This window comes from Vipera ursinii (assembly GCF_947247035.1).
Source record: "Vipera ursinii genome assembly, chromosome: 3".
NCBI classification, from domain to species: domain Eukaryota; kingdom Metazoa; phylum Chordata; class Lepidosauria; order Squamata; family Viperidae; genus Vipera; species Vipera ursinii.
Window position 1 is genome coordinate 8,340,601 of NC_139516.1, and position 13,979 is coordinate 8,354,579.

General features: G+C 46.7%; 2 protein-coding genes and 1 long non-coding RNA gene across 3 annotated transcripts in view; 1 reads left to right on the top strand and 2 right to left on the bottom strand.

The window, feature by feature from the left end:
* Positions 1 to 13,979, top strand: part of LOC310639380 — a 472,331-nt gene that overhangs the window by 376,494 nt on the left and 81,858 nt on the right. The gene's annotated exons all lie outside the window — the stretch shown is intronic.
* Positions 1 to 13,979, bottom strand: part of LOC310639352 (neurotensin receptor type 1-like) — a gene marked incomplete at its 3' end in the record, with an annotated part of 90,158 nt that overhangs the window by 47,191 nt on the left and 28,988 nt on the right. The window lies entirely within an intron of this gene.
* LOC310639325 (neurotensin receptor type 1-like) overlaps positions 4,561 to 13,979 on the bottom strand; it is a 118,201-nt gene continuing 108,782 nt past the window's right edge. The window contains exon 2 of the mRNA XM_083360963.1: positions 4,561 to 5,030. Within this exon, the coding sequence (XP_083217089.1) occupies positions 4,974 to 5,030 (57 nt within the window). The 3' untranslated portion in view covers positions 4,561 to 4,973. The remainder of the gene's footprint in view (positions 5,031 to 13,979) is intronic.

The following is a 13,979-nucleotide window of genomic DNA, read 5'->3' on the forward strand; positions in this document are numbered from 1 at the left end:
AGATCTAACCTAGAATTAAGGAGACATTTCCTGACAGTTAGCACTATTAATCAATGGAATGACTTGCCTTCAGAAGTTGTGGGTGCTCCAAGACTGGAAGTTTTTAAGAAGAGGTTGGACAGCCATTTGTCCAGAATGAAATAAGGTCTCCTGCTTGAGCAGGGGGTTGGAGTAGAAGGCCTCCAAGGTCCCTTTCAATGGTGCTATTCTATTATTCTTATTCTGCAATAATACACCAGAACAACTTAAGTAGCAAGACATTTTGCTTCACTCTGGGAAAGGCATGTCACTGACAAAACAATTCTGAGGTGGGGGATTCTTCGCTGAGTCTTTGACGGAGCCCAGTGTCCTTTCAAAGATTTCTACAGCTTTTTGTGTGACAATTTTGCTTCCTGGAGTCACATTCTCCAAAGTTCAAGTCCACAGTGACAAGTGTAATAGTTGAAATAGGGCAATAGGTATGAGACTTAGGTCACCATTTTTACCTGACCCACAACGTATGGTCCTACACACCAACTTTCCTCCATAGGATTCAACATTTGTTGAAAAAAACAACAACAACAACACCTGGCTTCTCTTGTATTTAATTGTCCACAATGATAGGCGTGAAAAGTAGAATTGGATTCTGAACCTTTTTTCTTTCTTTCTGAATCTGCTCTTTCAGCCATCAGTGGGGTTCTTGCAAAAGAAAACAAAAAAAGTGGCACATTTTCTAACCAGGTGCCAAACAGCTGAAGGAACCAAATGTTTCACGACACCGAGCCAACAATTGTGTGAAAAGGTCAGTTATGAATTATATGTGTATCTTTTGTAGCGGGATACAACCTAATATTGATTGTGGAAAGGAGAATGGCAATACAGTAAACAAGTCCAGTGTTGCTGTGTAAATGATCACTTCCATTCTTTTCTGAGTCAGTCTTTCAATTCTTTTCTGCCTTTAATTTTTTAAAACTGTTTTTTTTAAAAATAAATATTCAAGTATCAAGTGCACCAAAGAATTGAGGCCTTTGAACTGTGGTGCTGGAGAAGACTCCTGCAAGTCCTTTGGACTGCAAGGCGATCAAGCCGGTCAGTCCCAGAGGAGATCAACCCTGACTGCTCTTTAGAAGGCCAGATCCTGAAGTTGAAACTCAAATACTTTGGCCACCTAATGAGAAGGAAGGAGTCACTGGAGAAGAGCCTAATGCTGGGAAAGGTTGAGGGCAAGAGAAGAAGGGGACGACAGAGAATGAGGTGGCTGGATGGAGTCACTGAAGCAGTAGGCGTGAGCTTAGATGGACTCCAGAAGATGGTAGAGGACAGGAAGGCCTGGAGGAACATTGTCCATAGGGTCGCAATGGGTCGGACACGACTTCGCAGCTAACAACAACAACAATCAAGTGCACACTTTTCTATAATTATTTTGTGTAAAGTATATTTCTGAAAACTTCCCTTAGGGCTGTTAATTTCTTGTGTACCTGTTGTAGGGCGGCTTGATTCAATCTGGATTCATTAAACATTATAGACAAACATTAATTTGCCCATTTGAGAGCTGAAACCTTGTAAGAGATGACCAGGCTGAGATCTAAGTCCAGCCCACCTTGAATGCCTTCTTATCTCCCGCTCATTTCCTTTAATGGTTAGTGGATCAGATTCTTGTAGGGAGCTTAAGCTTGCAATAAATCTTTATCTTCCTTTCAACTGCCTGGATCTCCTGATTTCCCTGGCATTTGACAAACATGTGGGGAAGAACAGTGGGTGCTGAAGAATGATATGTAACATATTCAGGTAGATAAGAGATTCATCAGATATTGGTGAATTTCTTGATGATGGGGCACACACATTCGTAGCTCATCCCATTGCAGGCAGGGCTGGAAACACCTTGGCTGTTGATACTCATAACAGTTGATTGAATGAACCTGTAGATGAACTCATATAGAATCAAGATCACACAAAGTACTAGTTATGCTTTATAAAGCCCTAGTAAGACCACACCTGGAATACTGCAGGCAATTTTGGTCACCATATCACAAAAAAGATGTTGAGAGTTTGGAAAAATTTCAGAGAACAGCAACTAAGAGGATTAAAGGCCTGGAGACTAAAACATATGAAGAATGGCTGCAGGACTTGGGTGCTCCATCACTGGAGATTTTTAAGAAGAGGCTAGATAGTCACTTGTCTGAGATGGTATACGTTCTCCTGCTTGAGTGGGGGGGGGGCTGGACTAGAAGACCTCCAAGGTCCCTTCCAGCTTCTCTTCTCTTCTCTTCTCTTCTCTTCTCTTCTCTTCTCTTCTCTTCTCTTCTCTTCTCTTCTCTTCTCTTCTCTTCTCTTCTCTTCTCTTCTCTTCTCTTCTTCTATTCTATTCTATTCTATTCTATTCTATTCTATTCTATTCTATTCTATTCTATTCTATTCTATTCTATTCTATTCTATTCTATTCTATTCATTTTGTTGGGAAAATTTTCTGGCAAAAAAATGTCGACATAGCAATCTATTTAGCAGAACATATGCTTGGAAATAGAATCAAGCCCATTAAGTACCCTTCCTTCCTTTAATAAATGCTATTTCCTTAATTGACATTGTTGGTCTTTTTGGACTATAAACATCTGTTAAGTGTACCTAGAGACAGATGTTCAGAGGTACAAAAGGAAAAGAATTATTTATTAGAGAAGCGATGGACTTAAATAGAGAAGCGATGGACTTAAATAGAATGCCTGCATCTTTTTTGTTCTGATTATGAGAGAGCAGGAAGAGAAGAATGCTCCCTTTTGATGGAATAAGCAGGATGGGAAGACTGGACGTTGCTGGAAGTTACCAAGTGTTCTTTGTTGGCTTATCACCATTCTTGAGACCAGTATTAGTTGAGAAGATTTTAGAACTCTCACAAAAAGGAGGTCTATTTAGAGGAAATGCAGGATAAAGGTAATTCAAGGCGTTAGGACTCTAGAAAGAGTACAGCCAAGAGCGACAAAGATGATTAGGGGAGTGGAAGTTAAAGCATACAACGGATGGTTGTGGGAACTGGGTTTGTTTAGTGTAATGCAGAGATGAAGATCTAGGGCAGTGGTGGCGAACCTATGGCACGTGTGCCAGAGGCAGCACTCAGAGCCCTCTCTGTTGACACACGCGCCAATGCCGCCAGCAGCAGGTCCATCAAGCCACCACCATCACCCAGAGCAGGAGCCCCACCCAGCACAAAGGAGGCAAAGCGGCCAACTAACAAGCTCGGGTAGAGGTGGTAGAGCAGAGGTCACCAACCATTGTCGATTGGTGGACTGGAAGAAAAGGGAGGGGGAAGCATTTTACATGCGTGCAGGCATGCACGGGGCCACAAGCATGCATGCGCTGCAAATGGGGCATGGTTAGTGCCTGCGTGATACTCACTAGCCCTGCCCTGTTCTTACGTGGTGCAGCACCTTCTATCTGCACCCTGCAGAACAGCAGGAGCCGTTTTTGTGCCTTGCAGCACAGTGGCCCATTTTTGCGCCCCCGGGATTTGTCTGCCAGAGGCGGCACTCAGAGGCGCTTCCCTGCCCGCCCCCCCCTCTCCGAGGGCACCACAATGCTGATGTGGCCCTGGCACTTTGCAATAAATAAGTGGGTTGTGGGTTGCGGTTTGGGCACTCGGACTCTAAAAGGTTCGCCATCACTGATCTAGATAAAAAAGTTTTCCAATATTTGAGGGAGGTGGACCTACTCTCCTGTGGAAAGTCACCCCCACCTGCCAGAGAAGGAAATATTAAAAGGGCAGAAAAATATATTTCCTCAAAGGATCTTAAAGAGGCAGAAAAGCATGCCCAGTTTTCTTAATAGCCCCAAGTCTCCCTCCCCCAAGCAGAAACCAGCTCTGTAGAAATGCAGATGATAATCTTGTCAGAAAAACTGGAGTCAGGAAACTGGGATTAGGAAGAAATATTCCTAGAATCAACACCAAAAATCTAAGAGTCATCAGCCCCAGCCCCAGGGAAGCAGGATATGACCTTTGGGACATAATAGGATTAACCCACCACCATCAGAATACCAGAAAGGTGCACTCAGACTCAGGTCAATGTTCATGCCACAGGAACAACTCCAAACAAAAGTCTCAAGAAGATATAAAAACCCACTCCCTACATGTGCTTGCTCTCTTTTCTTCCAGAGCCATCTTTCTGTCTGGCTCTCCTCTTCAATAAACTTCAACCTTCTTTCTAAAGCAGTCACCATGTTGTTTATTCCCAGCTTGGACTGAACCATGATGAAGCCTTTTCCTTCAACACTCCCAAGCACCTGAGAACAGGACAAGAAGTAACTGATGGAAGCTTATCAAAGAGAGATCCAACCTAGAATTAAGGAAAAACTTCCTATCAGTGAGAACAATTAATCAGTGGAACAGCTTGCCTCCAGATGTTGTAGGTGCTCATCAATGCAGGTTCTTAAGAGGAGATTGGACAGCCATTTGTCTGGAATTGTATATGGTCTCCTGCTCAAGAAGGGAGTTGGACTATAAGACCATAAGACCTTCCAACTCTGTTAGTCTGTAAGCAAAGCTTAACATCTAGCTAACTACAGATTAGAGACTCCATGCTTGTATGTGTGGGAAACACAACAGAAGCAAATGTCCTAGCTATCTCCTAGACCAGGGCTTTTCAACCACGGGTACCACCTGTGGTACATTGGCTTGGCAACTGATTCATGTTTATGATGGTCACAGTGCCCCAGGGTCATGTGAAGTGACCAAAAACTTCTGCAACCACCCAGCAGATGGGGGGGAATAAAAACCAAACACCCCCCCCCACCCGTGCTGCCAATCCTCAACAGAAATGCTCACAACAATAAAAACCTCGGACAGGAGGAAGAGCGCCGCTGGGCGGGCAGGCAGGTGTCTTGCTCGGCTGTGGCTTGGGGGGCACTTTTTTCAGTGCCACTGTAACTTCGAACAGTCACTAAGCGTACCGTTGTAAGTCGAGGACTACCTGTACTTCATCACTTTTTTCCTTTTTTTTTTTTTTTGGTCAACAGGTTTTTGACACCTTGCTAGGCGACTGGTGGTACTCGGATGTTTCCATATCCTAAAAGTGGTACAATGGGTGAAAAGGTTGAAAAGCCTTGTCCTAGACCAGGGGTCGGCAACCTGAAAAAGGAAAAGAGCCACTGGGAACCAGTTCCATCACACATAAAAAAAAGTGGGAGCCGCGTGCGTGCGTCCATGCACGCGCATGCGCAAAAAACATTTTGCGCATGCGCAAAACAGTTTTTTCTTGCGGACGCGCGCGGTTGCCATTTTTTTAATGTGTGATGGAACCGGTTCCCTGTTGCGCGATGGCGACGGTCCGTCTGCAAAGCTGCCGAGGAAGGAGAAGCGGGATACTGGTTGGGTGGGGGAGCGGCAAAAGCGGGGGGGAGAGAGAGAGAAACGGCTCTGCCTTTGGTTCCCCCTCCTAAAGCACAGGGGCACTAGAGAAAGTTTGGAGTTGGGTAAGGAAGCGCAAAATTCAGGAAGGAAAGCGGGGCGGCGGGTGAACGGGAGAACTGGGAGCATTGGGGGGGCGGAGGGGAGCGATTATTGTCTCGCTACTAAAACGAGGGCCGGCCACTCCGCTGGGGCGAGTGTGCCTGTCCTGCTCCTTTTCTCTTCCAAGCGGCGCTGCTCAGCGGAGACGGCGACGACGACCTCGGTGTCACAGCCTAGGAATGCTAAGAATGCGGGGCGGCCGCCGGCAGTGGAAGGCAGGAAACATCGGGGCTTGAGATCTCGCTTTTCCCCCCCCCTTCCTCCCTCTCTCGTGCTTTACATACACACACACACACACACACACACACACACACACACACACACAAACGCACACACAAAAGCACAGAGAGTTCCCCTTCCCCCTTGTACAGGAATGAAAGGCCCCCCGAAGGAAGCCCGGCCTCTTCACCGCACCGATCCGCTGAGGAGGTTCTTTCAAGCGGGAGACGGGCAGAGCAAGATAGCTGAAGAAGAGACTCCTCAGACGGCGCCGTCTTTTTCTTCCCCTCCAGCTGCTGGCTCTGAGCCCCAGCTTGCGGGTCTGCCTGGCGGCTTTGCGCGAAGCTTGCCGGGGTTGTTTTGAGATTTACATGTGTCGTTCTCGGGGGGAAAGGGGTACCCGACCTATTCCCCCCCGTTGAACGAGCCAGGGGAGGGCAAGAGCCTCTGCGGGCAGGGAGGGAGGAGCGGCGAGAAAGGGACGTTTGGGGTCTCTCGCCAAGGGGTGTAAGCCGAGGAACCCCGAAAATCGGTTTGAGTAGAAAAGGAGGAGCTTTGGCAGAGAGGGAAGTGAGGTTGGAAAAGCAGGCTGGGCGAAGGAAGGGAGCGGAGGCGGCAGCTTTGCAGACGGGCCGTGGCAGCTTTCCCAAGAAGCGGCGCCGCTGCCTGTTCGCGCGGAGGTACGCGCGCACCTCTCCAAAGGTTTGGGGAGGTGCACGCGCACCTACGGTCGTTCGGAGAGGTGCGCGCGCACCTCTCGGAATGGGCAGTGGCGCCGCTTCTTGGGAAAGCTGCCGCGGCCCGTCTGCAAAGCTGCCGCTTTTGGCAGCTTTGCAGACGGGCCGCAGCAGCTTTCTCAAAGAGCGGCACCGCTGCCCATTCGTGCGGAGGTACGCGCGCACCTCTCCAAAGGTTTGGGGAGGTGCACGCGCACCTCCTCCCGTTCGGAGAGGTGCGCGTGCACCTCTCCAAACGGGCGGTGCCACTCTCCATTTGGAGAGGTGCGCGCGCACCACTGCCCGTTCGAAGAGGTGCGCGCGCACCGGGCAGCTGGGAGCCGCAGGAGACGGCTCAAAGAGCCGCATGCGGCTCCGGAGCCGCGGGTTGCCAACCCGTGTCCTAGACTACTGGTCTCCAACCTTGGCAGCTTTAAGACTTGTGGACATCAGCTCCCAGAATGCTGGCTGAGGAATTCTGGGAGCTGAAGTCCACAATTCTGGAGACCCTTGTCTTAGACTATATTTTTCAAACTTGACAAACTTTGATATGTGTGGACTTTAGCTTGGAGCTAAAGCAGGACAGGTAAGAAACAACGCCAGGTCAAACATGAGCTAAGGCAAGCTGCACATCGGGATGGGTCACCCCACACAGCCTCTGCAGGGCAGTGTCTGGGCTACTTCCTCTTCTAACTGAAATCCAATAATTTATGTCAAGAGTTGAAGGTCAGGTCCAGAGATAGAAATATTTATGAGATCAATGGGTAGTTATGGTTATTAAAGTCCACTGTTCATCTTTCCATTCTAGATCCCTGTACATCTTCTATCAATGGATGGAAACTCACCAAACTAGCCATCATCAAGGAGAGAAGCAACCTAGAACTAAGGAGAAATTTCCTAATGGTGAGAACAATCAACCAATGGAACAACATGACTTCAGACGTCGTCGGCGCTCCATCACTGGAGGCTTTCAAGAAGAGACTGGGCAATCATTTATCCGAAATGGCTCGAGCAGTGGGTAGGACTAGAAGACCTTCAAGGTCCCTTCCAAATTTGTTATTCTATGCTCTAGCACTGGCGACCAGAGACACACTTAATTCTAAGCAGCTTCTATTTCTGTGAGGGAAGTGAAAGCGGGAGTTTCATTTTACAGCCAAATTTCTCATTTCCTTCATTTGTGCTGTGCCACCAGCCATGCAAATCATCAAGGAAACCGCGTTTGCCATTGTGCAGCAAATATTCTCTTATTAAAAGAGGCACTCTTTTATTTTATGGGGCTGTAATTCAGATGCCACTAATCTCATACTGGAAAACCCGGTGGGCTCTCTTTGAAAGGTTCATTTAATTAACTCGAAGCACTTTGATTCTAACAATACTGGATTGAATTAATGTGATTTAGCCGAAACCAGAAAGGTCCAGAAAAAAAAAAAAGCTCTCATCATACTCCTTAGGTAACTAGTCCTGTGGATTGTCTGCATAGTTTATGGCCAAGGCCTTCCCATTGAAAACTTTTGAAATGGTTCAACTCATTTCACATTTCAAATCAAAATTAGTTCCCCAGTGTTGGGACACACCCATATAGTTTCCTTAGCTACAACCCAAAAATGGCTTCTTATTATTGCTTTTTGCAGAATATCTTTTAGCTTTGCTGTCCAGTGGATAGGCCTGGGATAGTCCTAGAGCAAATCAAAGTATTTTATTTATTCATCTGTTTTATTTATATACCCCTTTGTTATTTTCTACGAACAACTCAAGGGGCAAACACATGTAATATTCCTTCCTCCTCCTATTTTCCCCACAATGATAACACTTCCTGCTGAAGTGGGTGGGCCTGAGAAAGAGAGATTGGCCGAAAATCACCAGCCAAATTTCATGCCTCAGGCGGGCCTAGAACTCATATATCTCCTGGTGATTGGCCCAAAATCACTCAATCAGCTATTATGCTTAAGGTGGGACTGGAACTCAGAATCTCCTGGTTCCTAGACCAGCAACCATTAATATAAAGGTAAAGGTTCCCCTGCACATGTGTGCTAGTCGTTTCCGACTCTAGGGGCCAGTGCTCATCTCCGTTTCAAAGCCAAAGAGCCAGCACTTGTCTGAGGACATCTCCGTGGTCATGTGGCCGGCATGACTAGACGCCAAAGGCGCATGGAACGCTGTTACCTTCCCACCGTAGTGGTCCCTATTTTTCTACTTGCATTTTTAAGTGCTTTTGAACTGCTAGGTTGGCAGAAGCTGGGACGAGTAACAGGCGCTCGCTCTGTTACACAGCATTCGGGATTCGACCCGCCAAACTGCCGACCTTCTGATTGACAAGCTCAGCGTCCTAACCCACTGAGCCACCATGTTCCTCCAACCATTAATATATTGAATGACAAATTAAACTGGTGAGGGGGAATTTGTCGCACAAATTAGCTCCTGCCCCATTCAAATGAACAAAGCCAACAGGATCTAAGAATTGTGTGTTCTATAAATTGAGTTGCTAGATCTTTCAGTGAGCAGTTGGGTGAACTCCGCTGCTGTGTGACAATTATAGAATCCCGGGGAGTCAGAGGGCATGGAAATTTGATTAATAATAATTTTGCATTGATACTACTGACTCAGTACCATTGATCAGCCTTGAACTAGTATTCTGCATACATCCTGGTAATAATTGGGCAACCATTTGGCAGGTCATCAAAATAGGAATGAAATAGAGAACTGCTTCCAGTATCCAGGATGAGACTTTGAAAATAAACATTCCTAAACTTCCTTGAAAGAAAATAACGTGGCAGCCCCCCATGGACAGGTTTGCCACTGTAGGTATCCATATGTGCACAGGACGATAACATAACCCAGAAAATCGTGAAAAGATGAACAGGGTTCTTATGAACAATTGTGACTTTGGGGGGATCTTGGTTGTTTTCTTGCAGATGTTTCCTACATACCATTCAAAAGAGTCAACAAGCCAAAAGGGAACATCAGTCAACACCAGATGAGCAGAGATTAACAGCAAGATTAACATTAGATCCACAATCAAGAAGCAAACAGTAGCCCAAACAAGCTAACAGTAAACAACCCAAATAATTGCAAAGACTACTCCTACTAACACTGACAGGGAAATTTACTAGAATATGAGAGCAAACCCCATCCCCTAATAGCACTGAGGATGTTACCTAGTTGGGTAATGAAATGTCTGCAAGAAAACAGCCAAGCTCAGAGAGCACCAAGGGCCCCACAGTTCAACTCTGAGCTACAAATATAGCAGTAGCACTTAGATTTATATACCGCTTCGCAGTGCTTTACAGCCCTCTCTAAGGGGTTTTGCATATTACCCAGCAATCTGGGCCCTCGTTTTATCGACCTCGGAAAGATGGAAGGCTGAGTCAACCTTGAGCCAGTCAGGATCGAACTTCTGGCAGTGGGCAGAATCCGCCTGCAATACGGGATTCTAACCACCGTGCCACCACAGCTCTTTTATTCTAATCTAATTGTGATTTTGCCTAGATAGGGTACAGATGAGAAGCAATGGCATCCTGGAGAGCTGTATTACCATCTTATGCAGTGGCCCCCAAGCTTTTGGCCACCAGGGACCGGTTCCGTGGAGAGAGGTTTTTCCACGGACCAGAGAGGTGGTGGTGGTTTTGCATGTTGCCCGCATCCCACAAATGGGGCTTCACTTTTTAGCACGGCCTATTTTCTGGCATGCCATGGCCTGGTGTCGGTCCATGGCCTGGGGATTGGGGACCCCTGATCTTATGGATCCACACGAACAGTTGGAGTTGGGTAGCTAATAAATTTAAAACAACCACAACAGCAGCAACAACAGCGACTATATTGTTGATTTTCTTGAAAAAGCCGGACTGCCACTGAGACGAAGAGGAACATGGTCAAATACTCTATTTTTTATTATACTTCAGGACGATAACTCTATTTGATGGTTGACAGTGGGAAAGGTCATTCAGAATTTAGAGCCAGCTCGTATAAATATTCCTTTGTGCTAGCAAAAGGTAAGACTGGATTTCAGCTTATCTCTGGCTCTCAGTGTTCATTGCTAACAAATGCTTCTTTATGTTCTTGCCATTCCTGCTCTGCCATCCAGACAAGGAAGGAATTTCTGAACTAAGAGCCAATTTAGTGTAGTGGTTAAGTGGTGGTGGGATTCAAATACCTGAACAACCGGTTCTCTGTGTGGGTGCAGGCCTGGGTATCCGAGGCCTAGACTTCCAGAAGTGGCATCTGTGCACTTCCAGTGGGCAATTCTAGACCTGGGAGGCCTCCTCCAGGCCTCCCAGGCCTAGAACGGACTTCCGGAAGTAGCATCCATGCACTTCTGGTGGGCCGTTCTAGGTCTGGGACAGCTTCTCCAGGCCTCCCAGGCCTAGAACGGACTCCTGGAAGTGGTGGGTATTCAGCCGGTTCTCAGAACTCAACAAAATTTAGCTACCGGTTCTGTTGAACTGGTGCGAACCAGCTGAATCCCACCACTGTGGTTAAGGTGCCAGATTAGAAACCAGGAGACAATGAGTTCTAGTTCCACCTTAGACATGAAAGCCAGCTGGGTGACCTTGGACTAATCACCAGAAGACTATGACTTCTAGTCCCGCCTTAGGCAGGAAAGCCGGCTAAGTGACCCTAGGCCAATCACCAGAAGATTGTGAGTTCTAGTCCCACCAGCTGGGTGACCTTGGGCCAGTCATTCTCTCTAGGGCCTAAAATATGATCTGCTCTTCACACAAGTCTTAAAAGAAGATAAGGAGAACCCAACTAAATAAATGAATAAAAAACACTACACTTGTTCACTTATGTACTGAGAAAAAATGACTTGAGGCTTTCAGGCAGTGCTAGAACTAAAATTCCCAGAATCCCCTGGGGCATTCTATGAATTGCAATCTTAACAGATGTTGAGGCTACCAGAACAGAAGGTTCTGAGTTAATGCTCTCTTCATGATGCTTCAAAGCCAGCCAATAAAGCAGGCAAGGCCACATCCTATTCCTAAAAAAATCCATGCATTTACTACTAGTTTTGTAGACAATTAGCTCCAGGCAGTTGGCTTTGGGGCACTTTATGAAGCAAACATCCATTTGACCACCTTTAATTTTTCTTATTTACATTTAAAAACAATAATATTCTTGCCGGTTATTGCAAAGATGGAAAACATTTAGCTGGGGCTGCTTTTGATGTCTTCTTATAAATTACCAGCGCGCCGCCCCAAACGAGGCTATAAATTTCAGTTATAATAAAGTTTGGTCTGTGTATAGATGCCAGGAAAATTATATTGGAGGTCTGTTCTAGGAATCGCTCGATGAGGCTGTAACGGTTCGCTGTCCATCAGCTCCTCCTGGAAATTGTGGATAGAATTAAATGTAATACTGACCGAAAAGGCTGCTCTGTTCTCTAGCTGAAAAAAAGGTCTTCTCCTCCTTAACTGTTAGTACCAGTAGAAGAGTAGGATTGGTACTTTGAATAATTCCTGGTTGAGGAGGTCCCAAGAGTGACTGTGGGATAGACACGGATCTTCTGCTCCTGAGAACTGGAGCCCAATGAAGCTTGAGAAATTAGCTTGACAGAATGCCAGCTGAGCTCTATAAATATGTATGCCAATACAGGCTGGGAGACCATTTAACCCCATTTCTCTGCATGAATCACGACTCCCTGTCTAAAATGCTCTCTGGCCATTCATAAATAATTCCATAGCAGGTATAAAGTGTGGTCTGAATTGGACATTTTTAAAGTGTGTCGGAAAGGGACCCATTTTAGGAAGCTATCACAGGTGCCTGGTGGAACGGCTCCAGTATCCATCTATTCTGCCTCTTTTAATATTTCCTTCTCTGGGGGGCTGACTTCCCACAAGTCACTAAATCATGCCCGATTCTTCACGACCTCAGCCAGACCTACCTGATCTTCCACCATCTCCCAGAGTTTGTCCAAATTCATATTCATTGCGTTAATGGCACCATCTAACCATCTCCTCCTCTGGCCTCCCCTTCTCCTATTGCCTTCCATCTTTCCCAACATCAGGGTCTTCTCCAAGGAGTCCTCTCTTCTCATTAAATGGTGGCCAAAGTATTGTTGGAAAAAAATCCAAGAATATCCAGTTGCCTTTTGGAAAAGCAGCTTTTGCAAGGGTCCCCAAACTGTGGGCTGTAGCTAACTATCAGGCTGCGGCCTATTGGCCACCGGGCTGTGTGAGTGGCTGGCCAGTGGCACATGTGCATGCGCATGCACAGCCCCACTTGCACAAACATTGCCGCAAACATCAGAGGGTCTCATGGCCCCATTTGTGCAAGTGTTGCCACAAGCATTGTAGGCATTTGTGGCCCAACTTGCGTGACTGTCGTTGCGAGCATGGTGGGAGTTCACAGCCCCATTCACACGAGTGTCACCATGAGTGCCGTGGGGGTTTGCAGCCCGACTCATGTGAGCATTGGTGCAAGCACTGCGGGAGTTCGCAGGCCCATTCCTGTGAGTGTCGCCATGAGCATTGTGGGCATTCATGGCCCCATTTGCGTGAGCATCGCCATGAGCATCATGGGTGCTTGTGGCCCACCTTGCGCGAGCGCTCAGGCCCCGCTCGCTTGAGCAATGGGTGATCATGTGCACATGTTCACTCCCTCCTCACAAAAATCATCCCTTCTTTCCTCCTTCTCCCAGTTCTGGGCCACCAACCCACAAAGGTTGGGGAACTCTGGGCTTTGGGACAACCACAACCTAGAAGCAATCTAGAACTAAGGAGAAACTTCCTGACAGTTAGAACAATTAACCAGTGGAACAACCTGCTTCCAGAAGCTGTGAATGCTCCAACACTGGAAGTTTTTAAGAGGAGACTGGACAGCCATTTGCCTGAAATGGTATAGGGTTTCCTGCCTGAGCAGGGGGTTGGACTAGATGACCTCCAAGGTCCCTTCCAACTTTATTACTATTATTAACCTGGATGATTGAGAATCTCCCTAGATAGGTTTCAGGGTTAATTTCCTTTAGGAGTGGCTGATTTGATCTCCTTGCAGTCCAAGGGACAGTCAAGAATCTTCTCCAATGCCACAATTAGAAAGCAACATGCTTATAATTAGAGGCAGTCAACAACAATCTGAGAAGTATGCTTGAGTCCTTCTTGTCTCCATCAGTGAAGGAACAGGCATGAGAAGAATATTAGATCATGTGAAGTGTTAATACCACTTTACAATGCCTTGGTAAGGCCACACTTGGAATACTGCATCCAGTTTTGGTCACCACGATGTAAAAAAGATGTTGAGGCTCTAGAAAGAGGGCAGAGAAGAGCAAGAAAGGTGATCAGGGGACTGGAGGCTAAAACATATAAGGAATGGCTGCTGGAATTGGGTATGTCTAGTTTAATGAAGAGAAGGAGGAGGGGTGATATGATTGTTGTTAGCTGTGAAGTTGTGTCCGATCCATCACGACCCTATAGACAACGTTCCTCCAGGCCTTCCTGTCCTCTACCATCTTCTGGAGTCCCTTTAAGTTCACTCCTACTGCTTCAGTGGCTCCATCCAGCCACCTCATTCTCTGTCGTCCCCTTCTTCTCGTGCCCTCAATCTTTCCCAGCATTAGGCTCTTCTCCAGTGAGTCCTTC